The sequence below is a fragment of the Nomascus leucogenys genome, chromosome 1a, assembly GCF_006542625.1.
Source record: "Nomascus leucogenys isolate Asia chromosome 1a, Asia_NLE_v1, whole genome shotgun sequence".
Lineage (NCBI taxonomy): Eukaryota > Metazoa > Chordata > Mammalia > Primates > Hylobatidae > Nomascus > Nomascus leucogenys.
Genome location: NC_044381.1, coordinates 90,765,668 through 90,793,042, shown reverse-complemented (window position 1 = coordinate 90,793,042; position 27,375 = coordinate 90,765,668). Strand labels below are relative to the sequence as shown.

Here is a 27,375-nt window from a genome sequence, read left to right as displayed (position 1 = left end):
ATCTAAGAGAACTGAAACATATGTACACACGAAAATTTGCACACAAATGTTCACAGCATGAGTCATGATAGCCAAAAAGTAGAAACAACTCCAATGTCTGCCGACTGATGAAATCAATAAACAGAATGTGGTCTATCCACACAACGGAATATTATTCAGCAATAAAAAGAAATAAAGTACTAAATACACTATAACAAGTTTGCCCATCCCACAACTTGAGAGCTGCACGTGGCCCAAAACAGCTTTGAATGTGGCCCAACACAAACTCGTAAACTTTCTTAAAGCATTATAAGATTTTTTTGTGATTTTTTTTAAGTTCATCAACTATCGCTAGTGTTAGTGTATTTTATATGTGGCCCAAGACAATTCTTCTTCCAGTATGGCCCAGGGAAGCCAAAAGATTGGACACCCCTGCACTACAACATGGATGAACTTTGAAAACATGCTGAGTGAAAGAAACCAGTCAGAAAAAGCACATATTGTATGACTCCTGTTGTGGACTGAATATCTGTGTCCCCCAAAATCCGTATGTTGAAATCCTAACCTCCAGTGTGAAAGCACTGGGAGGTGGGGCCTTTGGGAGATAATCAGGCCATGAGGGTGGAGGCCTCTTGAATGGGATTAGAGTCATTATAAAAGAGACCCCAAAGAGCTCTCTCACTCTTTCCACTTTGTGATAATCCAATAAAATGAGAAGGTAATCTGCAAACCAGGAAGCAGGCCCTCAACCAGACACTGGATCTGCCAGCACCTTGATCCTGGACTTCCCAGCCTCCAGAACTGTGAGAAATAAGTTGTTGTTTAAGCCACACAGTCTACAGTAGTTTGTTACAGTAGCCCAACCTAAGACAATTCTGTTTATATGAAATATCCCAAATAGGCAAATCTAGAGACAGAAAGTAGATTAGTAGTTGCCTAGGGCTTGGGTACATGGGGGAATTAAGGAGTGACAGTTTACGGGTATGGGGTTTCTTTTGGGAGTAATGAAAATGTTCTAAAATTGGTGGTGGTGGATGTAAAACTCTGTGAATATACTAAAAGCCACTGAATTGTACACTTTAAATGGATGAACTGTACAATATGTGAACTATATCTCTAAAACTGTTTTTAAAAAGCTGCTGGGGGTCAGGTGCAATGGCTCATGCCTATAATCCCAGCACTTTGGGAGGCCAAGGTGGGAGGATCACTTGAGCCCAAGAGTTAAAGACCAGCCTTGGCAATATAATAAGACCCCATCTCTACAAAAAATTTAAAAATCAGCCAGGCGTGGTGGCACATGCCTGTAGTCCCAGCTCCTTGGGTGACTGAGGTAGGAGAATTGCTTGAGCCTGGGAGGCAGAGGTTGGGTGCCTCCAGCCTAGGCAACAGAGCAAGACCCTGTCAGGAAAAAAAGAAAAAGAAAACTGCTGGAACTTCAGTCAATTATGACAATTAGCAAGCCTTAATCAAATACATAGGTTACTTAATAGTAGGTAAAACAGTAAAGGCTGAAAAGTATTGTGGTTTTGCATCTTGACCAAAGGATGACTGGAAAAACACAACACATTTGTGAATTTTCATAAGCAAGGGTAATTTTGTATACCAAACTTGAAAATATGCATATTATTTTCAAATGCATTGGGAAAATATATCTAACATCAATTCAGTTGTACAGTCAAGAACCTGCAATAGCCGTCATCCTTGAGCCCTTCCTCTCCACTCCCATATCCAATCCATAACCGAGACCTACCAATTCTTCCTCCTTCTCCATTTCCAATGTCAACACTCCAGTCCAAGATATTACCATGCTCTTTCCTGCTGAGGTTACTGTAATAGACTAACCTGATCTCCAGTATCCACTCTAACATCCCCTCCATTCTCCATACAACAGCAAAGTAATTTTTAAGAAAATCTGACCAGTTTTATACCATGCTTAAAATTGTTCCTATTGCCCTTAGAGATAGGGAGTAATAATGGTTGTAGGAAAGCAGATCTAATTAGTGTTACTCACTGGGGGAAGTCTTCTCTCAACCCTCAGATTAGGATCAGTATCCTGTTATCTGCTCTCCTGACAACAGGACTTCTTTGTGGCACTTATCACAGATGTAAATAAATAATTCAAACTATCTTATTTACCATTCTATCCAAAATTCCCACCACAGTGCCTAATATGTAGCAGGTAGTTAATAAATGTGCTTTACAGAAATGCCTTGGGTTCTCTAAATCATAAAACCACATGCTGTGTGATGTAATGGGCTAACCTACCCAACTCTGCAAGAGCTAAAACCAAGTCACCAAGAGAAACAAGAGAGGTTATCTGCACCATCCCTGCTACATGAGCCTCAGCAATACCCTCTCTGCCACCTTTGATTTACTACTGCCTATGTTATATTTCCTGCAGCGTTTCATAAGACATGCATTTAAACAGCTGGCTTCCATCTTCCCTATCTAATCATGTATAAAAATAAAACATCATTTATATTATCACAATCATTTCCACAGCAAATATGAAAATGTCAGTGCCCTAACCAAGGACTACAAGGAAAAATAGCAGCCTTGCAGGGAATTTTGTCAGAGGCAGATGTTAGCTACTTAAGTTCCATTTATAGGACATGTTTCCAAGCAAGTCTGTTCTTTCCTGACTTTAATTTCCTCCTTTAAAAATGACATTTGGTAGACTCTCTAAATCTTCAAATTTTTCCTTTTTCTTTTGATTAATTGTAACATCCTTTAGTAACATAAAACCAAATCCTTTTTTCTCTATTACAAAACGATTTCTACTATCAGGATACTTTTGCAAAGATACGATGCTCAAAACATGTATCATTTATAATAAGGAAATTTAAAAGAATTGGTATTCACAAGCTCTGTGGTACGACCATTGTAAAGACAAAACTGGGAGCTAATCAAGCTAAGCAACTCTCATTAAATGGAAAAAAAATAAGTAATACTAAGATTTGCCTCTGAAAGACTTGGTCAGATGCCTATGAACCACAGCGTCTAGGGAAAGTTCTACTCCAGTATTGCTGCAAACATTCCTCTTGTTCCAAATATTTCCTCCACCCCCATTTCACCCCACAAGAGTGGTCTGATCCTTCTTTTGAAACTTAATCCTTTGGAAAAGAAAAGAGACCAGTAGTCTAACTAAAAAGCCTCTCTGCTGTTAAAGAAAAAAAAGAAAAGTACACAAATTTTCCTCAAAACATCCTTCCCCTGGATAGGTGCCACCCTTAGTCATACACAGCTGGTGTTTGCTCACTAGAATACTCCATTCATAAACAGGCCCCCTTTATCCTATTATCTATTAATTTTATATTTACATATAAATTAATTTTTATATAATTAATCCTATTATCTATGGCATCTACTAATTTTCAAATTGTCCCCACTATGATAAAATTTATATGTGTGACTTTTGAAAATAACCATTCTAGCCAGTACCCAATTCATCTCGACACAAATTTATTTTTTAAATTTCTCAGAGAACTCCTAAAAAACAAGGCTTACCACTATTTCAAGCCAACAAAAGTAAAGAAATTGACTAACAAAATAACAAGCAAATAACTGCTTAAAACTAATGTGCTATATCAATTAAAACATTTAAAAATCAACGCCAACTTTTAAAATTTTATAAATTTAGCAGTTTGGGTACATCTTAGAATATATGTATTCCTTTATCATAACTTTAAATTGTACTAGTTAAAAGGCCACTTTCTCAATTCTACTCTTACTTCTGAGGTAAACTTACCCAGTTTCATAACTTTAAAAAACACCTATACTATGCTGACACCCAAATTTAAATCTCCAGCCCCAACCTCTCCTCCAAGCCCAGGACTTACTCAACACATCCACGTGGGTGTCTGTTAGGCATTTTACATTTAACATGTGTAAAGGAGAACTGATTTTTAACCCCTAACCTCTCCTTCAAGAGTCTTCTCCATCCCAGGAAATTTCAATACTATTCACATAGTTGCTAAAAGCAAAACCAAAGAACCTAAAAAGAAGTGAAATTTGAATATATGCTACAACATGGATGAACCTTGATAACAATTTGCTAAGTGAAATAAGCCAGACATAAAAGGACAAATATTATATGACTCCACTTATACGAGCTGGAACAGTCAAATTCATAGAGACAGAAAGTAGATTAGTGGTTACTAGGGGCTAGGAATATGAGAAAATGGGGAATTATTATTTAATGAATAGAGTTTCAGTTTGGAATGATAAGGAAGTTCTGGGGATGAATAGTGACGATGGTTACACAACAATGTTAATGTACTTAAGGCCACTGAATTGCACACTTTAAAATAATTAAAATGGTCAGTTTTATATTATGCATATTTTACTATACCAGAAACAAAAAAAAGAACCATCTCTTTCCTTCACCATCCACATCCAATTCATCAGCAAGTCCTCCTGGCTCTATCTTCAAAATATCTTTGGAACCTATGTATTTATCACTACCTCTACCACAATAGTCCAAGCTATCAACTTTAGCTTACACACTGGCATTAGCTACTAGCTAGTTGTCTTGTTCTATTTTTATTCTCCTATACTCTATTCTCTACATTACAACCAGATCCTTTTAAGGAGTAAATTAGACTGTCACTGCCCTGGTGAAAAACCCACTACACTGTACACAGAAAAAAATCCAAATTTCCACCATGGCTTATGAGGCTTTGCATGACATGCCTCTATCTACCTTTCCCCTAGTCCACTCTAATCACATGGACCTTCTTCCTGTTTATTCTGTTCATGAGGCTTTCCTCCCATTTATAAAAACACTTCAAATAATCCAAGTTGATTCTACCTCAGGGCTTTTGCTCTTCCTGTGGCCCAATTATTCAATTCATTCAGATGTCTGCTCAAATGTCATGTCTTCAGAGATCTCCTCCCTGACATCCTTAACTAAAATTGCACCTCCTATCACTTTCTTTTTATTTTATTTTTATATTTTAGAGATGGGGGTCTCACTCTGTTGCCCAGGCTGTAGCACAGTGGTGTGATCATAGCTCACTGCAGCCTCGAACTCTTGGGCTCAAGTGATCTGCCTCAGCCTTCTAAGTAGCTGGGACTACAGCTGTATGTCACCATGCCCAGCTACTTGTTGTAGAAACGGGGATCTCACTATGTTGCTCAAGCTGGTCTCAAAGTCCAGGCCTGAAGTAATTCTCCCAGTTCAGCCTCCTAAGTTGCTGGGATTAAAGGCGTGAACCACAGCACCCAGACCTCCCATCACTTTCTAGATCCTTACACTTTTTTATTATTCTTTGTAACCGTTATAACCACCTAAAAGTATACGTTTATTATGTCTCTTCCAATACACTGTAAACTCCTTAAGAACAGAAACTTACACATTTTACCACTATATCTCTAGGACTAAAAAGAGCGCACAGCACATGTAAAGTACTCAGTAAAATCTTGAATTAATTAATAAAATTATCCTTATGTGTAGAAGCACTGAGTATTATATCCTTGATTTTCATTTCATATAAATAGCCTTTATTGGACATTAAAGGAAAGCATATTATTTGAAACAACCAAGAGGCAAGCCTCAATCATCTTAAGTTCCCATTTTGCCTTATCAATCAGGGTCAGACCTTGAAAATGGAACAAATCCTTCACAATGTAATCAGTGTGGCTCACAACCCAAAACTCTATCAACATGAATTTCACCTCAATTTTTTAAATTAACTAATTAAGAAACATTCTTCTATCAGCACCAGGTAACACCCTAGATATTAATAGTTTCTGCTAAGATCTTCCTCCTCTGTGCCCCACTAAGGGAACAGGAGGGACTGCCAAAATATGGACATCTAAAGATTACCATAACACTTCTTTTCCCTAGCTTTAGCTATGGACTGGTCATTTTGGAAAATGTGCTATGAGATGTCTGTAAAATCAGAATAATTAATGCTTTAATTGCTCACAGATGCTTTTAATTTTTATGTCTGACACTACCACTGAAACCACATTTCACTTGGCAATGACATACTAAAACTACCTATGTCTTAATTTCTATGACAAGTTCCTTTCCATCACTAAGTAGGTAAACGGAAAATTAGCATTTGTTATTCTGTTGCATATATCAGCTTGGGGGCTAACAGACAACATCAGAAACCAGTGGAATTATGCCTATCCAGAATGATAGTTCTCATTAACGTTTCTTGGCTGGGATACCCTTCAGCTGCACACAATGTTTTAAATAGCCTAATAGAAACATGATACAGATATCCTTTTCCTCCTTAAGTAAGCTGTATTTTTAACCATTTTTAAAGAAAAAGCGTATGTGGAGAACAGGATTACACACATTGGTCATCCTTTATCTAAGCCACCCCAAATAGCCCAAAGGACAACTAGAGCCTTCATCAGTTTCCATGGTGACTGGCAAAGGGCCCCATCACACTCCAGATAACATTCCAGCACAAATTTGAGAGCAAAGGCTTTTCCAGGGTTTGGAGAAGGCTTATGCTTCCTTATCTACTCAGAAAAAAGTGAAACAGCAACCCTGTAGCCATGCAGGGAACCTAGACTTCCTTCAAAGACTACCTGAGTACTTTCCTTCCTTAATTCAAGAATGTTACATTGTTTAAGAGCCACAGGCAGTAATCTAACTTGTCAGTTATTGCTCTGAGAAAATCCTAGCTTGTTATCTGTCCTGACAGTAATAAAATCACCTTTTAAAGCAACAGTAGGATACAGTTCTTCCTCCCAACTCAACTGAAAAATAGGCGGTTGTACTTCATCACTCACTGAAGTACAACAAGCTGCCCGCTCTCTTTAAGTGGCCATTTAAGATTTTCACAGAAGTACAAAGGAGACTTATGTCCTTTTGGAAGACAAGAGAGAGAGACTTTCTGAAGAAGGTTCTTCAGCAATCCATTTTCTGTAAAATTAGTTGATGTGGTTAATTTGGCAAGGCATTTGAGAGATGAAGGAGAAAGCAAGAACATGGTGAGAGTTTCAAGCTTATAATGAGTTTTGTCTTATTACATCAGCAATATATAAAGGCTCTTTAAAAGTGTTTTCCCTTTCATCTGAACGCTCATTGACCCATTTCTGCACAGTGGTGCTGACCCAAGCCCTTTCACATAGTGCAATTGCCAAAAGTGAACCATCACACATTCCTGACCGGAAAGAAACAGGCTGGAACGAAATCTGTCATGTGAAATATTTCACAGCCAAAATTAAAGCTTTAAAATGCCACAACCGAAAACAAAACTGTTCTGATTTCAATTCTCAGAGCCTTTAATCTTACCAAAGCTTGTTTTAAATCTAATACTTTCCCACTTTCCTAAATTTTCTGGCACATTAGAATAAAATTTCAAACAAGTTTTTTGGTTTTTGCTGTAGATGTTTTAACTGAAATAAAAATGTTGAAGCACAAGATATAAACTCCCTTACCTAAACCCTTCTCTAAACATAGTTCTCCCAAGTCAAAATGATTCCTTGGTAATATTATGGACATTTTAGAAAACCCAGTAACGCATTCAAAACTTTGGAGAATTCCGCCAAAGTGTAATCTGTTTTCAATCACTTACCATTTACCGAGTACGTAACAACGGGCCAGGCAATAGTGGCAGATGATTTAAGACGCAGTCCCTGACCTTGTGAAAGTCATGGTCATTCTAATGGCATGAGATAAACATATGAACCAATAGAGGAGGAAATGACATTACTTGAAACCACTAAGGTGGCTCCACAGAGGAAGTGACATCCAATCCAAGACCTGAAGGATGATAGGAGCTGGGCAAAGAAGGCAAGGAAGACAGTCAGTGTAAAGGAGCAGTGCCAACAAAATCGAGTGCAGAGTGCAAAATTAGGCAGAATCCAACCCTTAAGAACTAAGCCAAGCAGCCAGGCGCGGTGGCCCACACCTGTAATCCCAGCACTTTGGGAGGCGGAGGTGGGTGGATCCTGAGGTCAGGAGTTCGAGACCAGCCTGGCCAACATGGCAAAACTTGTCTCTACTAAAAAATACAAAAATTAGTTGGGCGTGGTGGCTGGCGCCTGTAATCCCAGCTATTTGGGAAGCTGAGGCAGGAGAATCGCTTGAAACTGGGAGGTGGAGGTTGCAGTGAGCCAAGATCAGGCCACTGCACTCTAGCCTGGGCCACAGAGTGAGACTCCATTTCAAAAAAACAAACAAACAAACCAAGCCAAGCAACCTCAGCAGAGGCCTGTAGGCCATAAGAACTACCCTACAATCAATATGAAGAACCATTATTTAATTCAAGGTGGATGAGATTAAACAGACCAATTAAGAGGTTATGGAAAACTCTCAAGTGAAAGATGATAAAATTCTTAGCTAGGTTCACGACAGTGGAGACAAAGAGATACTTCTCAAATAAAAAACCACTTAGTGACTGATATATAGAAGTAGAGTGGATGAGATGAAAGAGATGAAAGACAAGGATGATGTTAAGGTTTCAAGGCTTTTGATACCCCTCCTATCAAAAGGGAGGTCTGTCTCCTCCCCTTGAATGTGGGAAGGCACATAACTACTTCAACCACTAATCCAACCTGACTACCAAGGCAAGGTCACAAAAAGCCATACAGCTTCCTCCTTATTCACTGGGACACTAACTTTTAGAGCTCTCAGCCATCAAGTAAGTCCAATTACACTGAGGCTGCCATGCTGAGGAAGGCCATGCAACACGGAACAGCCATGCAAAAGCACTGCAATCAACAATCCTACCTGAACTAAGCCTTCATGTCATTTCAGGGCAGCGACCAAACTTGTGAGTGAAAAGCCTCCAGGTAAGTTACCAATGAAAAGTCCAGTTTTCACATGGAATAGGAAGCAAGACCATGTGCTAGGAATAAGGAAACTGGGATTGGATAGAGGACCTGATAAAAGTGGGAACGATTTAGAAGAGCATCTGTGGTAAATGACAAGAAGACTGCAGATAGTTAAGGAATCATCAAGCCATATAGAGAGCCTGGAGCAAACTAGAAACAACAATCTCCCAAATAGTCTCTAGGCTATACATTAACTAAGATAAGGCTAGGCCTAGTGGTGCATACCTGTAATCCCAGCACTTTGTGAGGCTAAGGCCGGAAGATGACTTAAGACCAAGAGTTTCAGACCAGCCTGGGCAACATAGTAAGATCCCGTCTCTGCCAAAAACAAAAAATTAGCCAGGCATGGTAGCACATACCTATAGTCCCAGCTACTCAGCAGGCTGAACCAGGAGGACTGCTTGAGCCCAAGGGTTCAAGGCTGCAGTGAGCTATAATCATGCCACTGCACTCCAGCCTGGCCAACACAGCAAGACACTGTCTCTAAAAATAAATGAAGAAAAGGACAAGGGCAGGGCTCTTTCCATTTTGTATCCCCCATGCCAATCAGAGCACCTAAGAGGTGACAGGCCCTTGGCAAACATTTGGTAAATGAATGTATGAAAGTGTGTGTGTAGATGTCACAATTATCAAATATTCACAAGAAAATTAAACAATTATAATGAGTATTTCCATTTCTTATCCTGAAAATATTCTTAGTTTTAGTAAACAGTTTTGCTTTATAATTACAAATATAGTTTCTGAGCCCCTCTCTCAGTGAACATGAAATGTGCGAATTCAAATGCACTTATAAATATAAAACACATTTCTTACCAAGAATTGCCTTTGAATTGACAAGCAAAAAGCAAAAAATAATGATTTTGCAATTGTTCCTTCTGAATCTGATCTTTTGCCCTAGTTTCTGCTCTAGCTTTAAAATAACTATACTTAAAACAAAAATAGCATACCTTTCCTCCAAAATGGCTAACCACAATACTGAAACACAATTTTTTTCATAAGAAATGTTATGTATTGTATTTACTTCCAAGCTATAATAAAAGAATTAAGAATTGGTTAATTTAATATAGCATAATCCCTTTACAACACATGTATTAAAGAAAAGATGAGCCCCCAACCTTATAAACTTGAACTAAGTAGTATACATCAGGATTTCCCATATGTAATCGTGAGAAACATACTTTCATCCATATTTACTCCAAATTCACATAACTAATATTCCAGATTATAATAACATGGAGCTAATAAGAACAACTCTTATTAGCATTTACTGTATGCCAGACACCGTGCTAAGTGCTTTACGTGAGTTATTTCCTTTAATACTTACAACAACGTTATTATGTAGGTACAGGTAAAAGTCACAGTGTTTGCAAGAGGCAGAGCCAGAATCAAGCCCAGGTGTATCTCACACCAAAATGCTGGACTATTAGCTACTATATACATATTTATTAATGAAGAAAATCATAGTGTTATAAGTGGTGACACAAAATATATTCTGACTTAAGACTGTTGAACCTTTCAAAAATTAAACCTAAATCTTGAATTAGAATTTCTTAGTTTGTTCTGACATGATCACAGACCTTCAAAGGGCCAAACATAACCTTGATTATGTTTAAAGAACCACTCATAATAATTTGTGGGAAAAAAAGCAGTACATCTAGGAAGAATAAGTGTTAAGACACTATGTGATCATGAGAAAAAATTAAATACTTTGAGATAAACATCAATAAAAAAGAAATAACAGAAGAAACATAAACTCTTTGAAGATAAGACTGCTTTCTTTCCCATCTTTCAGTCCAATTAAAATTCTGGTTAATGATTCCTCGTAGCAATGGAAAATAAGTAAAAACATAAAATAAGTTTTGCTAAAAGAATTGAGTAGGCCGGCCAGGCGCAGTGGCTCACTCTTGTAATCCCAGCACTTTGACAGGCCAAGGCGGGCGGATCACCTGAGGTCAGGAGTTCAAGACCAGCCTGGCCAAGATGGTGAAACCCCATCTCAATAAAAATACAAAAATTAGCTGGGCATGTGCCTGTAATCCCAGCTACTCAGAAGGCTGAGGCAGAAGAATCGCTTGAACCCGGGGAGGCAAAGGTTGCAGTGAGCCAAGACCAGGCCACTGCACTCCAGCCTGGGCGACAGAGCGAGACTCCATCTCTTAAAAAAAAAAAAAGAAAGAAAGAAAGAATCGAGTAGGCCAGGCGCAGTGGCTTACACCTGTAATCCCAGCACTTTGGGAGGCCGAGGTAGGCAGATCTCTTGAGGTCAGGAGTCCAAGACCAGCCTGGCAAACATGGCAAAAGCTTATCTCTAAAAAACTACAAAAAATTAACCGAACATGGTGGCACACACCTGTACTCCCAGCTACTCAGGAGGCTGAGGCACGAGAATCCCCTGAACCCAGGAGACACAGGTTACAGTGAGCCGAGATCATACCACTTGCACTCCAGCCTGGGCGACAGAGTAAGACTCCGCCTCAAAAAAAAAAAAAAAAAAAAAATTTGAGTACGTAAGATGTGCACTGATTTATTTTGCAATATTACTTACAAAAAGCTTTTATTTAGCTAGCAATACTAAAAATGTATTTCAAACTTATGATAGGTCAGCCACTGTGCTAAGCGCTTCATATACATTATCTCAGTTAGATTTTAATTACTTCATTTGCTCAGTGAAAAAAAAAAGCATAATATGTATTGAACAAACTATAGGCACCTTATCCAACACTTGGAATTTGCCGTGTATATTTTATTTATTTATTTCCTCACTCATTCTTTCATTTGTGGCCACTCTTCACTTAACATGCTCCACAGTCACTACCAACATTTATCAAGAACCTACTATGTTCCATTACTGGACAAGGCACCGAGGATAAAAAAAGGAATAAACCGAAAATTATTGTCCTCTAAATATTCACAGACTAGCAGAGGAGATAGTAAACAAACTTTATGCAATAATATAGGAAGTGTTCATCCTTTCCCCAAGGCACCATAGCAGAGAAAATAGAGAACAAGAATAACCTAATGCTGGAATAATAGTAAAAGAAGTCACCACAGAAGATCCACAATATGGATCCAAATAAAGCAGTGGCATTAAGGAATGAAATAAGAGGACACAGTCTACAAAACTTTAAGTGGCAGAAGCAGCAGGAACAGGTAATTGATTTGGGAATGGAAGATAACTGTATGATTCTTTCAGCTATATTCCACCAAAAAAACATAGATAGGTAGACAGACTTTCATGGGACAAAGACAGTCACAGGGATGAAGAGTTTGGTTTTACACATGCTGAGTCTGAAATGCTTATAAAGCATTCAAATAGACATCTACCATAGAAAACCAGAGAGACCAGACTGGTACCCAGGAGAGATATGCAGGCTGGTGATGCATTTGGAGTAAAGGCACATGAGTAGTAACCACAGCAGTGGGAAAAGCTGAGATCACTAGGTAGAGTATAAAATAAGAAGAGGGCCAAGTAGAATCATGGAATACAGACATATACCCCATAACAACATTTCAGTCAACAATGGACTGCATATACGACAGTGGTGACATAAGATTATAATGGAGCTAAAAGATTCCCATTGCCTAGTGATGGCACAGCCATCATAACATCACAGCACAACATATGATTCACGTGTTTATGGTGATGTTGGTGTAAACAAACCTACTGTGCTGCTACTTGTACAAAAGTGTACATTAATGCCCTAGGCCTTCACATTCACTCACCACTCACTGACTCACCCAGAACAACTATCAGTCCTGCAAGCTCCAATCATGGTAAGTGCCCTATGCAGGGGTACCATTTTTTATCTTTTATACTGTATTTTTACTGTACCTTTTCCTTGTTTAGATACATAAATACTTACCATTGTGTTACAAACGTCTACAGTATTCAGTACAGTAACATGCTATACAGGTTTGTAGCCTAGGACAAATAGGTTATACCATATAGCTTAGGTATACAGTAGGCTATACTATCTAGCTTTGTTTAAGTACACTCTATGCAGTTCATACAAAAATGAAGTCGCCTAATGATGCATTTCTGAGAAGGTACCCCCATCATAAAGTAAAGCATGACCATACGTCATCTTTTAAGAAGCAGGAAAAGAACAGTGTGTAGGCCACTAAATCACAACAAACGCCTCCATCCCATACCACTTCTCACAAAAAATAAAGTAAAACGAAACTTTACACTTAATACTTTCAAATCTGCCTGTGCAATCATACGTATAGCAAACATTTACCAGGTATTTCCTAAGTCATAAGGCATTGCACTAGCTGCTGAGGGTAGCCAAGAATAAAGCCAACCAAGTTCTTAATCATAAGAATCTAGCTAGGCCAGGTGCGGTGGCTCACGCCTGTAATCCCAGCACTTTGGGAGGCTGAGGCGGGCGGATCACGAGGTCAGGGCATCGAGACCATCCTGGCTAACACAGTGAAACTCGGTCTCTACTAAAAATACAAAAAATTAGATGGGTGTGGTAGCGGGTACCTGTAGTCCCAGCTACTCGGGAGGCAGAGGCAGGAGAATGGCGTGAACCCGGGAGGCGGAGCTTGCAGTGAGCCGAGATTGCACCACTGTACTCCAGCCTGGGTGACAGAGCAAGATTCCGTCTCAAAAAAAAAAAAAAAAAAAGAATCTAGCTAAAATCGAAGCAATACACCAAGTACGTTAAGAGCACAGGATCTAGGCTGGCATTCGAACCTTAGCTCTGCCATTTACTTTCTGGGTGACTTGAGGCAAATTACTTAACCTATAGGTGTTTCTGCTTCCTCAACTACAGTGGGGATCCCAATAGTACTTATTCCCATAACATTGCTGTGAAGAGTAAATGAACTAAGAACCACGTCATGAAGATTAAAATAGTCCATGGAAAGCACATATAACAGTGCTTGACACATAATGAATGCTCCATGAAAGTTAGTTATTTCCTATTATAAAAATTATCAGAATGGCTGCATGAGTGCAATAATAATAAAAATCAGCAGTGTTACTGGATTTCAAAAGACGAAGAAAGGGCCAGGCCGGGCACAGTGGCTCACGCCTGTAATCCCAGCACTTTGGGAGGCCGAGGTGGGCAGATCACCTGAGGTCAGGAGTTCAAGACCAGCCTGGCCAACATGATGAAACCCGGTCTCTACAAAAAATACAAAAATTAGCCAGGCATGACGGTGCTTGCCTGTAATCCCAGCTACTTGGGAGGCTGAGGCAGGAGAATCACTTGAACCCAGGAGGCGGAGGTTGCAGTGAGCCGAGATCACACCACTGCACTCCAGCCTGGGCAACAGAGTGAGAAAAAAAAAAAAAAAAAAAAGACACTCACTTGGCAGGAATTCAGGGAACACTTCAATGAGCTGCTGAGCTGCCCTTCTGAGCAAGGCTAGCTCATATGGTGCCTTTGTGTGAATTACAAAGCAGCCCATGGGTGCACATCTTTTTTTTGTTTGTTTTTGACAGATCATAAGAGAACAAGAGGTGCACATCAAGAGGAGGGTAGCCTGCATTTCTATCATCACTCAATTCCCTCAACAAGCATCTTTGTGCAGGATATAACCAGCACAGCCATATAAGGAAGCCTGAAAGATAGGACACATAAAGCTGGTGAAAGGTAACACAAACATTCCAGCAGACAAGTAGAAGAATGACTGTAAGCGATCAAGAATAATATATCCAGCCTAGACTGGCTTTGGCAAGTAACCCAGATTAGCTAGAGCATAAGAGCCATTTAGAAGAACAGCTGAAGATAAACCCAGAACGGTAGATTGAAGCCAGATGGCAGAGGATGTTGAATATCAGCAAAAGCATCCAGCTATGACTCTGAGCAAGGGAGTAATGTGATTTCAATAGTGAGAGAAGTCTGGCATTATGTACTAGAAGGATTTAACTAAGTACGGGCAGGTAAAAGGTCATTGCAGTGGGATGCTAGTCTACGAGTTCCTCAAAGGCAGGGATTCTGTGTCTCATTCATTTTTGTATCTTCAGAACTAACATAGCACTTGGGACAGAGTAGGCACTCTATAATTGTTTGAGGTATAAATGAATGAATGACCAAAAAGTAGCATGTGCCTTAATTAAAATAGGAACAGTGGAAATAGAACAATACATACTGGAAAAATATTGTAGAGATAGAAAAAGAGATATTTGCTTGCTGATGAAATGTGGCAAGGATATTAGGGGAGAACCAATAAAGACTGTAAAACTAATAAATACTATGTGGATTGCATTACAGGTTTCTGTAAGAATCAAATATAATTATGTTCATGAAAATGCTCCACTTAAAACAATACTGCTTTACTCTGGAATAAAAGCTACTCATCTTGGGCAGATTTACTACTATATTTGACACTGAATATATCTCATCATTTTAAAACATTTGTCTTCCTTTTGTCTTCATCAGATTATAAAACCTCTAAGAGTACACTGGTGTCTACTCTGTTATGAAGCAATATTAATAAAACCTTATTAAATGTTGCTTTAAACTTTCTCACAAAAGAAACTATTAAACCAATTTCAACTATATACCAAAAAATTATAGACACATACACACAGACATACACTTATATAAATATACAACATATTTATATATATTAAACACTTGTGAATGTAATCTTAGCAGGCTATAAGCTTCCATAGTATATGTTTATTTTTCTTTACTTTCCGCCAGTGTCTGGCAATGAGTGTTAGAGGTGCTCAATAAATGTTTGTTGAACTAAAATGAACTGAAATGAACTGACTTAGGAATCTCACAGAGCTTATCAATGGTTTCTGATGGTCTTTAAGTTTCCCTCTCCCAGTCTCAGTGCTCTTCCATACTGTGCATCAAATTTATGCCGTATAAGAATGAGATCCATAATAAGGATGTTTTTAAGAAACAGAAAAAAGAAAAATCAAAAAATAAGATTGTCAATATATAAGATCAGTGGGTACCATTAAGGTCTAACAACTGGCTTGGGGTAGTGGGCATGATTTTCAGTGTTTGCCAATTTCCATGGTTTAAAAATTCCCATCATGGGCCTATTTCAAGCTAACAACATGATACGAGTTGGTTTGCAAAATTCACTGAAAATTTAACAATCAGCTGTCACAAGCCAGTATGCACTGGCTCAGGCACATCATGGGTTGCAATATTTATATGCATAGTACACATGATTCCCAAATTTTGCTCTGCAATACTACCCATCCACATCCTCAAAGGAAAGTACAAAAGGCAAGGAAAAAGCAGGAAAAATCTACACCCAATTCCTATAATGCTTTTAAAACTTCAATGCAGGCCAGGTATGGTGGTTCACGCCTGTAACTCCAGCACTTTGGGAGGCAGAAGTGGGTGGATCACTTGAGGTCAGGAGTTTCAGACCAGCCTGACCAATATGGTGAAACCCCGTCTCTACTAAAAATACAAAAATTAGCTGGGTGTTGTGGCGGGCACCTGTAATCCCAGCTGCTCAGGAGGCTGAGGCATGACAATCACTTGAACCCGGGAGGCAGAGGTTGCAGTGAGCTGAGATCACACCACTGCACTCTAGCCTGGGCAACAGATCGAGATCTTATCTTAAAAAAAAAAAAACTCAATCCACAAGATAGAGGTAGTCTTCTTTTGAACTGGGCATATGGTCCAGCCCAGAAATTCCTTTAGCCTAGACCAGTGACATTCAAACTTTTCTGATCATGTACCGCAATCAGTTTTTTAAAAGGTACTTGGGCATACATCCTCAATATGTTAATATATTTGTTTATACATCATATTAGAGCTACTATACTAATACCATATATAAGGTATATACAAATAAATATTAAGATAAAAATTAATTCAAATAGAAAAGAAAAATGTTCTGCCCACATCCCAATGGACTGTCTTGCAAATCTCCCCAGGGCTTACGCAATCCACTTCAGATATTACTAAGTACAACATGAAAAGTAAAATGAATAGCTTCCTGGACCTGTTTCCCCTAGGCCTACAACCTTATCTTATCAGATCTTGCCACTCCATGAAATATCATGCTTTTATTATTATTTTCACATCACTCTAGTATATCAACTTTGGAAACAAAAGACATCATTCTATTCATAGCATTCTATTTTTAGTAGTAGCATTTCAATTTACAAAATATAGTAATTCTCAATCACTGAAAATGTCAAATCCTAGAAAACGTAGCATTCCTGAGTGTGATGTTAATATCATCCTCAAACAGTTGTTGGCCGAAGATTCATTTGATGAATCCAATTTTTCTGAAATAGACAATTCTGATGATTCAGACAATTCTAATGTTAGTTCTGTTTAGAAATAACTCCAAGAAGAGTTTTTATATTTTATTTTCACATTGAAAATCAGTCAGATTTGGTTCAGCCTCAAAGAGCGTGTTTATGTAAAGTTAAATGAGCGCTGGCAGCGAGCGGTACTTTTTTTTTCTAAACAGGAAACGAGTTAACTGTTTTTTTCATCCTTTGATCCCTTATTACATAGTTACTTCACATTATCTATAAGACTCAAAGCTTTGGCTGCAATGATAACCAAACTAAAAGAGGTCCACACCTACAAATTTATCTACCTTCCCATCCATTGAATTTTCCCTGTTTCCTTCCTTAAGGAAGACAGGGTCCTTTTTCTAGGGTAACTAAGTGCTGTCATTAAAATTACTAGGAAAAAAACCATATTACTGGCTCTTATTTCAACACGGTTGCCTAAACATGTATGTTTATCTCCCTTCTCTTCCAAATTCCATTAAAATGACAAGGAAACAAAATACTCTAAAACTAAATAAAACCATAACCACACTAGAAAACAAAAGAGGGTGACGTTAGCAGATTAGAAGTGAAAAATTCTAGATCCATGGTTCTTAACTTTGGCATGCATCAAAATCGCCTAGGGGGTTGGTTAAAACATAGATTGCAGATCTCTATCCCCAGGGTTTCTGATTCAGTAAGTCTAGGGTGGGGCTCAAGATTTTACATGTCTAACAAGTTCCCAGGTAAAGCTGATTCTGCTGGTCAACAGCCACATTACAAGTAGAGGTCACTAAGAAAAACACTTTTATTAATTCCAATTAGCATCCTCGGAGAGATTCAAGAGAATGGTACAACCTTTTTTTTTTTTTTTTTTTTGGAACAGCAAGTGGAAAACAAGAAATAGTTCTGAAAATTGGAAAAAAATATAATTTCCAAATGAAAAACAAAATCAGAAGAACCTAATAACAACTAAAGTCCAATACAGCAATCTGAAAAATAGTCAAAGACATCTTTCAAAACACAGAACAAAAGACAAAGAAATCAAAATATGACAGAAAAATTAACAAGCATGAAGGTCAGTATCTACCTAATAGGTTTCTGGAGACAGAACAAACACATCACAAAACATAATCAATGAGCAGAAGAAATTTTTCCTATGCTGAAAAATACTCAAAGCTTGATACTGCAGGGCCAAATCCCACGCAGGTTAAGCCAATAACTAGACGCATGTTTGTGGCACTTTTAAATGTAAAAGACATAAAGAAAACCTAAAATCTTTGAGAGGGAAAACACTTGTTATTACAAAAGAATATGAATCAGACTATCATCAGACATTTCATTAGCATGCTAGAAGAAAACGGTATGTTGTTTTCAAAGTTCAGAGAGGAAATTATTTTGAACCTGGAATTTTATAGTGTATTAGAATCTAGTTAAACTATCAAATAACGAAGATAAAGACACTTTTGGAAATTAAAGAAATAAGCAAATTTACTTCTTATATGTATTAGTCTCCTACTTCTATAAAATATTATCACATAAGTCCAAATAGATCTCAATGAGCTAAAATTAAGGTGTTGGCAGAATTACATACCTTCTGGAAGCTTTAGGGAAAAATCAATTTCTTTGCCTTTTCAAGCTTCTAGAAGCTGACTACATTCCTTGACTAGTGGTCCCCTTCTATCTTCAAGGCCAGCAACGGTGGATTGAATCCTTCTCTTACCAAGTCACTCTGACTCTGACCTACCTCCATCTTTCATTTATAAGGATCTTCAATTGGACCTAGCCAGTTATCCAAGATAATCTTCCCATCTCAAGATCTTTAATTTTGCTGGTGTTAGTCACACCAGCAAAGTTCCTTTTGGCAGGAAAAGTAACATATTTACAGGTTCCAGGAATTAGGATGTGGACACTTTTGGCAGGCCATTGTTCTGCCTACCAAAACATATAAGGACTCAAGGGTGTCCTTCAGAAAAACAAAAAAAGAATTCAAGAAAGAGGATAAGATGGGATACATGAAAGTAGGTTCCCCATAAAAGGAAGCAAGTTGAAAAAAACTTTTTTCAGAAAAAAATTTTATCTTGATATTGGAATCTTCTCTTTCTAGAAGCACAACTTTAGAGAAACTTAATTACATTTTCTTCCCTAAAAGTCCTTTTATGCTACCTGTTTCTATGGTGAATAAAATTTACATAACCAAAATATTATAAATCTTGTTTATTAGTTTCCAATTTTCAGAAATATACAGCCAAGCATCAGAAGACATGAATATCTATGTCTAGTTCCAGGGTCTGGCAGATTCTGGACTCCATATACTGATATCATACTTACAGAGATAGCACACATTATTTTTTCATATGTGCTATTGATTAGGAACTGAAGTTACATAGTAAGGGCAGAAAATAAGTTAGAAGTATAGCCACAGTTAAACATATTAAATGATTCTTGCCTGTATTCTATAAAATAGGTACGAAGGAGGAATTAACATCAATTCTGAAATATGTGTGTGCCTTTTCATTAAGTAGCTGATAATTTATGGAGTTGCAAATAAGTTCAATGTTAATTTTCATTTTTTTAATAACTAAAAAGATAACATCTAACAATAATGAGACTATGAAAAATTGATACTCCCATAGACTATAGATGAATTTTTTTTTCTTCTCACAAGGAAAAGAATGGAACTGAAATTTTTTACAAGCAAACTTTTAGGAGTACAATTTAAAGTAGGAATATCTTTTGACCTAGTAGTTTCACTCCTAGGAATCTATCCTGCAAAAATGTTATCACTTAGTATATAAGAATACTATATAAGAACCCCACCATAGCATCATTTAGAGTAGGGAAAAAATGGGAACCAACCTAAATATTTCATCAGATGGGAACTGGTTAAATATATTATCATTGACCATTAATGCAGCAGCCATTAAGAATGAGGCATATCATGGAAAGATGTATGCACACACACATACATGTATATTGTTTTAGATTTTTATATGGAGAAAGGAAGAGCCGAAAGGATATACATAAAACTACAGCCTAAGTTAATTCTTTGGAACAGAAAGGAATGCATAAACTTTCAGTTTTGCATTACACACGTATTCCATTTGAATTTTGTTTTAATGGATATGCACTACTTTTAGAATATCTTTCCCCTTAAAAAAATTAATTCCTAACACTTAAAAACTGAACCCAGAATAATGCTTCTGTAAATCATAAAGGCAAAATTGGTTTAGGATATAAAGAACATGAAAGCCTCTTGTGGGATATATAGCAAACAATATATGGTCAACACTTACATACATTATTATTATTAAATGTAACCAGTAGTGATGGCAGCATTGAGTTCCTTAAAGATATGCAACTCACTACAACTACACTATAGCTTCTGACAGAGTAAATAAAAAACACCAATATGCTCTTTATCATTGCCTTAAAAGCATTTTAATAAATTAATATTTCTATTGATAAATACCTACCGAATCATTCGCTGCTAGTGCAAGTGCAAGATTCACTGTAAGAAACAAAAAAAAGTAATTGAATTTAGTAACTTTCCCTCTATTAAAATTCATTTTATCTTTTAATATTTTCATGTAATTTTAATAATTTCATGTAATTTTAATATTTTCATGTAATAACCTAAGCACATAAATTTTTAACATATATCCCTTACTTGTAAAGAGCAAGCACATGGAGGAACACAGAAAGCAAAAAGAAAAGTAAAAAAGTAATTTTCCAATAAATGCAATAGATGCATGCCCCAAAACTAACATTTTTAAAAATCCATTTCTGTTACAATTTTGTTCAAATAATCCACTTAGTTTTTTAAAATCATGTTAATATATAATTCAATTATTTTCAAAAGCATATTTTATAGAAAAACTATCTTTTTATTTTTAAAAATGTACACAATCTCATTGCCTTTCATTTACGATTACTATGTTCTGTCCCCCAGGCTGGAGTTGGGACCACAGGTGGGCACCACCACACCCAGCTCATTTTGTTTTTTCTTTACAGACAGGGTCTTGCCATGTTGCCCCGGCTCAAGCAATCCTCCCACCTCAGCCTCCCAAAGTGCTGGCATTACAGGCATGAGCCACCACATCCTGCCCCTACTGCCTTTTAAAAATAAATGCTGATATTGCAGGAGTTCCAAGTATCTAATTCATAAATACTCATGTATATGAAAGGCTGAACTACTGTGCACAGAGAGAAGGGAAAAGGGTAAAAGGTAAGAGAGTAAAATGTGTTCCCAAACTGCTTATGCTGACGAATCCCATAAAGAAGGAAAGCATTAGTCCGAAAGCCAGCTTTAGCCCAGCAATAGGAATATGCTACATCTGAGAAGAGTAACACAATTCAAAGACTGATCAACAAATAGGCGCTCATAATGTGAATCACATTTCCTTACAGAACAATGGTATAAACTACGTCAGGGTTATTTTCTTCAAACTAGTTAAGAGCATAAATTTTTAAGGCAGACCTGGTTCAAATCCCAGCTCCGCCACCTTCTATTGTGTACTCTTGAGTAGGTTATTTTACCCATAAGTCTGTTTTCTCTTCTATAAAATGAAAACAATGCCTACTTCATAACTGTGGTCAGGATTAAATGAAATATTGCATGTAAAATACTTAGCCTAGGGCAAAGACTTGATAAATTCGTTTTTATAAGTTATAAAATTCTGAATTTCAGGTACAAGATAGGTTACACATAATGCAACTTTAAGGCAGAAATTTTCAGAGGGTAATTCATTTTAGAGTTAGGTTCTTCCTACATTTAAACAATAGAATCACTGAGCATATTTGCATTAGTCAAATGTCATCACTCTAATCTAAAACATCTCTAGCATGTGTATTCAAATGGGAAGTATTTTGAAGTAGTTTGAGGCAGGAATAAATACATATAAGGAAAAGAAATATATTAATAATACCAATAGAGTTACATAAAAATAACCTATTTTTAAGACTTAGATATGCTCACAGAACTGTTATGAAAAAGTAGGGGCCAGCTTTTCAGGACAGATGGTATAATGTTAACAAAGTGAGAAAGGGACATTTACTGAAGCACCCACTACGTGTCACATGTTGTACACTTTCTCATACATTTTCCTGTTTAAATGCTTTCACATTTCATGGCAACAATCATCTTTCAACTAAAAATAATAAACAAACAATCTTAAACAAGTGCCAGCCTACAGACCCAACAAATTACAAAAGCCAAAGAACTTATGGTTACAATCATGGAAACACCTTCCATCCTTATCCAGTTCAAGTAATCACAGAGCATGCAAAAGGATTCAAACCACTGAAAACTGGAAAATGTACTCCAAAAGGTTCTAGAACCAAAAACTAAGAGCTTCTAAATTTTAAAAACAACCAGATGGATTGTAAGCCTTTAGGAAAGAAAGGAAAAATGTGCAGGAGAGCACATGAATTCATTAACAAGATTATTAATCTTTTTTAACAATATGGTGTCTATCAAATAGTAATGGATTAGGGATCTACCACAAATACAATATTTGGTAAATCTTAACTTTTTCAAAACATCTGACAAATTCTTCCACAATTCCCTTCTGATAAAAATGGGAAAAAAAATGAGCTAATAGGCGGGGCGCGGTGGCTCACACCTGTAATCCCAGCACTTAGGGAGGCGGATGCGGGCGGATCACGAGGTCAGGAGATCGAGACCATCCTCGCTAATACGGTGAAACCCCGTCTCTACTAAAAATACAAAAAAAATTAGCCAGGCGTGGTGGTGGGCGCCTGTAGTCCCAGCGACTTGGGAGGCTGAGGCAGGAGAATGGCGTGAACCCCGGGAGGCGGAGCTTGCAGTGAACAGAGATTGCGCCACCGCACTCCAGCCTGGGCGACAGAGAGAGATTCCGTCTCAAAAAAAAAAAAAAAAAAAAAGTTACTAGATGTTTTAAAAATAACAGCAACCAATTATTGAACACTAGTAAGCACTAAGCTAATTGGTTAGCTTGTGCAATTTGAATAACCATTTTATGAAAGAAGTTATCTCCATTTTACAGTTAAGTGAACTGAAGATTTGCTGTACAATCTGACCACCTTTTCCTGAGTTAAGGGGTAGGAGACCCGGCTAGTACCTAGTTTTGTCTAACTCCAAAATCTAAGCGTCTACCCGCTACCAACTCCCGAAACTAAGGAATCACATGTTAGGAACTTCACAGATAAATTTTTAAAACACAAAACTATAATAGTGTGCACTTGCCTGTTGGCATAAGTTCTTAATCAGGAATAGAATTAATATCCTATAATACCTGCTGTAGTAGATTTTCCGACTCCACCCTTTCCAGAAGCCACAACTATAACTTGTTTAACACCTTCTATCGGTTTCTGCTTTGGAAGTCCTCGGGACATGATTTGTGTTCTTCTTTGTTTTAGGGTCTCACTCCCGGCGCCAGACAACTTTAAAAAAAAATAATAATAAAAAGCCGTTTTAAATAAGCCATCTCCATCATCACACTGCAAAAGTAAAAACAATCTGGGGTTTGCAATTAAGAGGGCTTTCTTTTCTAATTCTGCTCATCTTCACTATGGAGACATTTACCTACTACTACTGATAACAATTGTGAAGACACATTGCTTAAATTGAAATTTTTCTACCAGGATACGCTGAACGTTTAAAAATGTAAAAACGCTGCCTCTTTACGGAGATAAGGCTTCCACGTGTTTTGCTTTTCTTCAATCTATTTGCTAAATAACCCAAAGCCAAGAAAGCAATGTAGAATACCACATCTACGTTCCAACTGTGTTTCAAGTCCCGCCACGCCTCAGCCTGGGTCTGCCTGAAAAGTAGGCACGTCCAGCACACTGGGGGTCTCAGGAACTGAGGCGAGTCTTTGGCAAGAAGCAATGCCAGGACATCCGCGGCCCTGCAGCCCAGCATCTCTGTCAGCCCGCTTCCCCCTGCCCTGCAGCACCACGGACCTGGCGCCCACAAACCATCGCTCGGCTTCCCCCAAGCGGGGCAGTGGCCCCGCCACCAGCCCGGAGCGACACCCCACCAAAAAGCAGCAGACGCTGCCAAATCCCCATGACGCGGAACACTGCTGTGAGCCTTGCTGGGAAACTGTCGCGGGTGGCGCGGAGTGATGACGTCACGTAGCAACGCTCGGCTTTCTCTTCCTAGCAACCGGTCTTCTTTGGGTTTGTTCGCTCAGGAGCCCAATCTGCATGATCTTGTTTATAGCCAGCTACAAACATTTTGCAGCGTTTTACTAAACGTTTGTGAAGTGTTGTCATATACAACATCTCTTATGATACTTACAGAAGTCCCGAGGTAGACAGAAGACTTACTAGTATACTCTTTTTATGGACAAGAAAACGGAGAAAGTTTTAAAGAGATTGACCCAGCTTAACAAAAGTAGGAAATGGGGGACCTTGAAAATGACTCCAGGATTTCTTACTAAGCAGTATATGGTCATTGAAATACCACCACCGTTAAGGATTTTACCTTTTTATTTTATTTTTTCCTGTGTGATCTACAGTGAGAGTCTGTTTTGCGTTGGTATTCATGGCTTGTGTTGCTGACAGTTCCCTGAAAGAGAGGCCAGGTTGCTTTACTAGACTTGAAAAAGTTTACTAAATCGGAAAAGGAAGCAAGTTTTGCTCAAGAAGGAACTTGAGTAAGGAGATGGAATTTGTCTTGGTGGAAGAAAGCAAGTATCCCTACATACAATGCAGTTGAGAGAGAAAGCTCGAAAGGTGATGCCCAGACCTAGAAAAAGGATCCTTTGAGGGAAGAGACGGTTTACACTCACATATTCTTCCTAATACTCTCTAGGGTTGATTTTTATTTCTTTCATTTGCTTCTTAGATACGAGATCATTCAGCTTATTTTGCTCTAATCTGATCTTTAATTTCCTTATCTTTAATACAGGCATAATGTATCAACCAAAAAGAATTACTGTGAGGATTAAATGAGATTTACCAGCAAAGTACATTCTATTTAGTAAGCTCTGAAAAGACATTCAGTTCCTTGCTCTTTCTCCTTCAGTCCATCCCGCAACATTATTGTTTCACTCAGCTCTCTTTATAATTTTAGCTTATTTTTATATCACTTTCTAATTATATTATTTTATGATATGTTTTCTCAACTATTAATTTTTATAAACTGAAGGCCAAAAGCATAGAGATAAGGGTAATAGCCATCAGAATAATCTATTCACTAAACAAGAAATGCTGAATATCTATTTCTTTCCAGATAGCTTTGCAAGTTCTTCCAGACTTAAGACTCATTTATTTAACAAATACTCGTTGAGCAACTACTATGTACCAAGTACTACAGTAGACTTAAAATATTCAGCATTGAGACCGATATAATTCCTCCACTAAAGGACTTTATAATCCAGTGCAAAAGACAGAATAAGTTAACAAAAAAATTGCAGTATAATATGGTGAGTACAGGAGAAAAGCATTGAGTGATACAGGAGAAAAGACAAAGTGATACAAAGAAAGGGCACTCAATTCAATCAGGGAAGCTTCTAAATAAGGTAATATCTAAGCTGAATCCTGAATCTGAATAATGTGTAGAAGTTAGCTGGGAGAATGGCAAGGAGATTGTTGTAAAGAGGTTAGAAATGGACTGCTAAGGCTAGGCATGGTGGCTCACGCCTGTAATTCCAACACTTTTGGAGGCTGAAGCAAGAGGATTGCTTGAGCCAGAAGTTCAAGGATGCAGTGAGCTATGATTGCACCACTGCACTCCAGCATGGGCAGCAGAGTGACACCTTGTCAGAAGAAGAAGAAAGAAGGAAGGAGGAAGGAGGAAGAGGAAATTAAAAGGAGAAGAAAGAAGGAAGAAGAAAGAAGAAGAAGAGAGTAGTAGGAAGAAAGATGAAAGAAGAGAGAACACAAGAGGAGTAGAAAATACGTTTCTTTTCTGGATTGTTAAGAACTGTAAATGATCTGTGCAGCTTAGGACAGAGTGACTGAAAGAGATGAGGATGGAGTGAAGGTTGGTTAGATGGAGGTTGCCTAAATAAAGAAAGGCTGTATATATCTTGTAAAGAAATTTGGACTTTATCCTAAGGGAACTATAGAAGGATTTTAAGCAGGAAAGTAACATCAGATTTGTGTTTTAGAAATACCACTATGATTACTGGGTTAAAAAAGAAACGAATCGGTGGGGCAAGATCAGAGACAAGGAGACATGAGGTCTCTCTCTTGAAGGCTTGACTTAACATCTCTAAATTTCACTTTGTTATCAATAAAATAGTTAATACCTACTTGTATGGTTGTCGTGAGGTTGAACTTAAGATAATGCATGTAGAACACCTGTCAGTTAGTAATTGTTAGGTATTGTGGTAATTATTGGTTGTGTGGAGGTTTATGACATGAGCAACTAGATGAATTCCCTGAGAGAAAACATAAGAGGAGGAACAAGTGAGAATAATGTTTGTAGAATGGCTGAATCATTACTTTGGTTTACCTTTCCCCAGATTAAAATTTTAGGAGAGTAGTAGAGATGTTTCTTCTCCAAAAAACACTGACACACATATACATATCCATGGCCTCTTTTCAAAAGGGTATTCTCCTTTGGTCCTAAGAATTGCTAAGTCATTTGACCCCATTCCCAAGGTCACTAATTGGACTAAAGACTGATGTACAACCAAAAAATGGACCAATCAGATTAATTCTCCAGAGAGTTTGGAAAATAAAAGTAACGGATGTTAGTCACTCTCAGTTTGTCTTTGAGCTAATACGGTTGAAATTACTATTTTCTACTATGTGCACACAGAAGTAGATAAAGCCAATGCAAGAGAGAAGAAGAAAGTAGATCATAAGACATCATGTTACCATAGAGGAAAGGGAGAAGAGCTGCACTGGTTCATAACTTTTCAGTTCCTGGTTCCAGTTCATAATGAGGTTCAACCGGACTTCCTATCCTTAGGTCCATAAGATATACTTACATCCACCCAGTAAATTTACTGTCTTAGTCTAATTTGGATGGGTTTCTGTGTATTTGTAAATATGCTGAGATATATTTTTAAATATGTGTCAAGAATTTTCTCCCTATAATTCCTTGTGTCTCACATAGCCCTTCCCCATTTGGACAAATTATATGGAATCATTTTCTGACACAGCAAAATGTCTGACCCAATAAAAATGTCAGAGAAAAGAGGTTGTTTTCTTGGTTTTGAATTTTGGAAGTTGGGACCTTTTAGAAGAATGGAGACAGCTCTGGCAAAGACAATAGATTGGAAGACCTATCTAGTGATATAAAAACGTGATTTCTTGCCTATATTAGCTAGGATTACATTTGGCTGCAAGTAGCGGAAAACTCTACAGTTGTCTTAAACAAGTAGGAGTATATTAATCTTATATGAAAAGTTCAGAACTGTATCACAGAGGTC

General features: G+C 37.8%; 1 protein-coding gene across 1 annotated transcript in view; it reads right to left on the bottom strand.

Annotated features, from left to right (window-relative positions):
* Positions 1–24,099, bottom strand: part of NUBPL (nucleotide binding protein like) — a 254,576-nt gene extending 230,477 nt beyond the window's left edge. The window contains exons 1-3 of the mRNA XM_003263684.3: positions 23,948–24,099; positions 23,278–23,425; positions 20,476–20,510 (exon numbers count right to left, since the gene is read on the bottom strand). Of these exons, the coding sequence (XP_003263732.1) occupies positions 20,476–20,510; positions 23,278–23,425; positions 23,948–24,055 (291 nt within the window). The 5' untranslated portion in view covers positions 24,056–24,099. The remainder of the gene's footprint in view (positions 1–20,475; positions 20,511–23,277; positions 23,426–23,947) is intronic.
* Between the last annotated feature and the right edge of the window lie 3,276 nt (positions 24,100–27,375).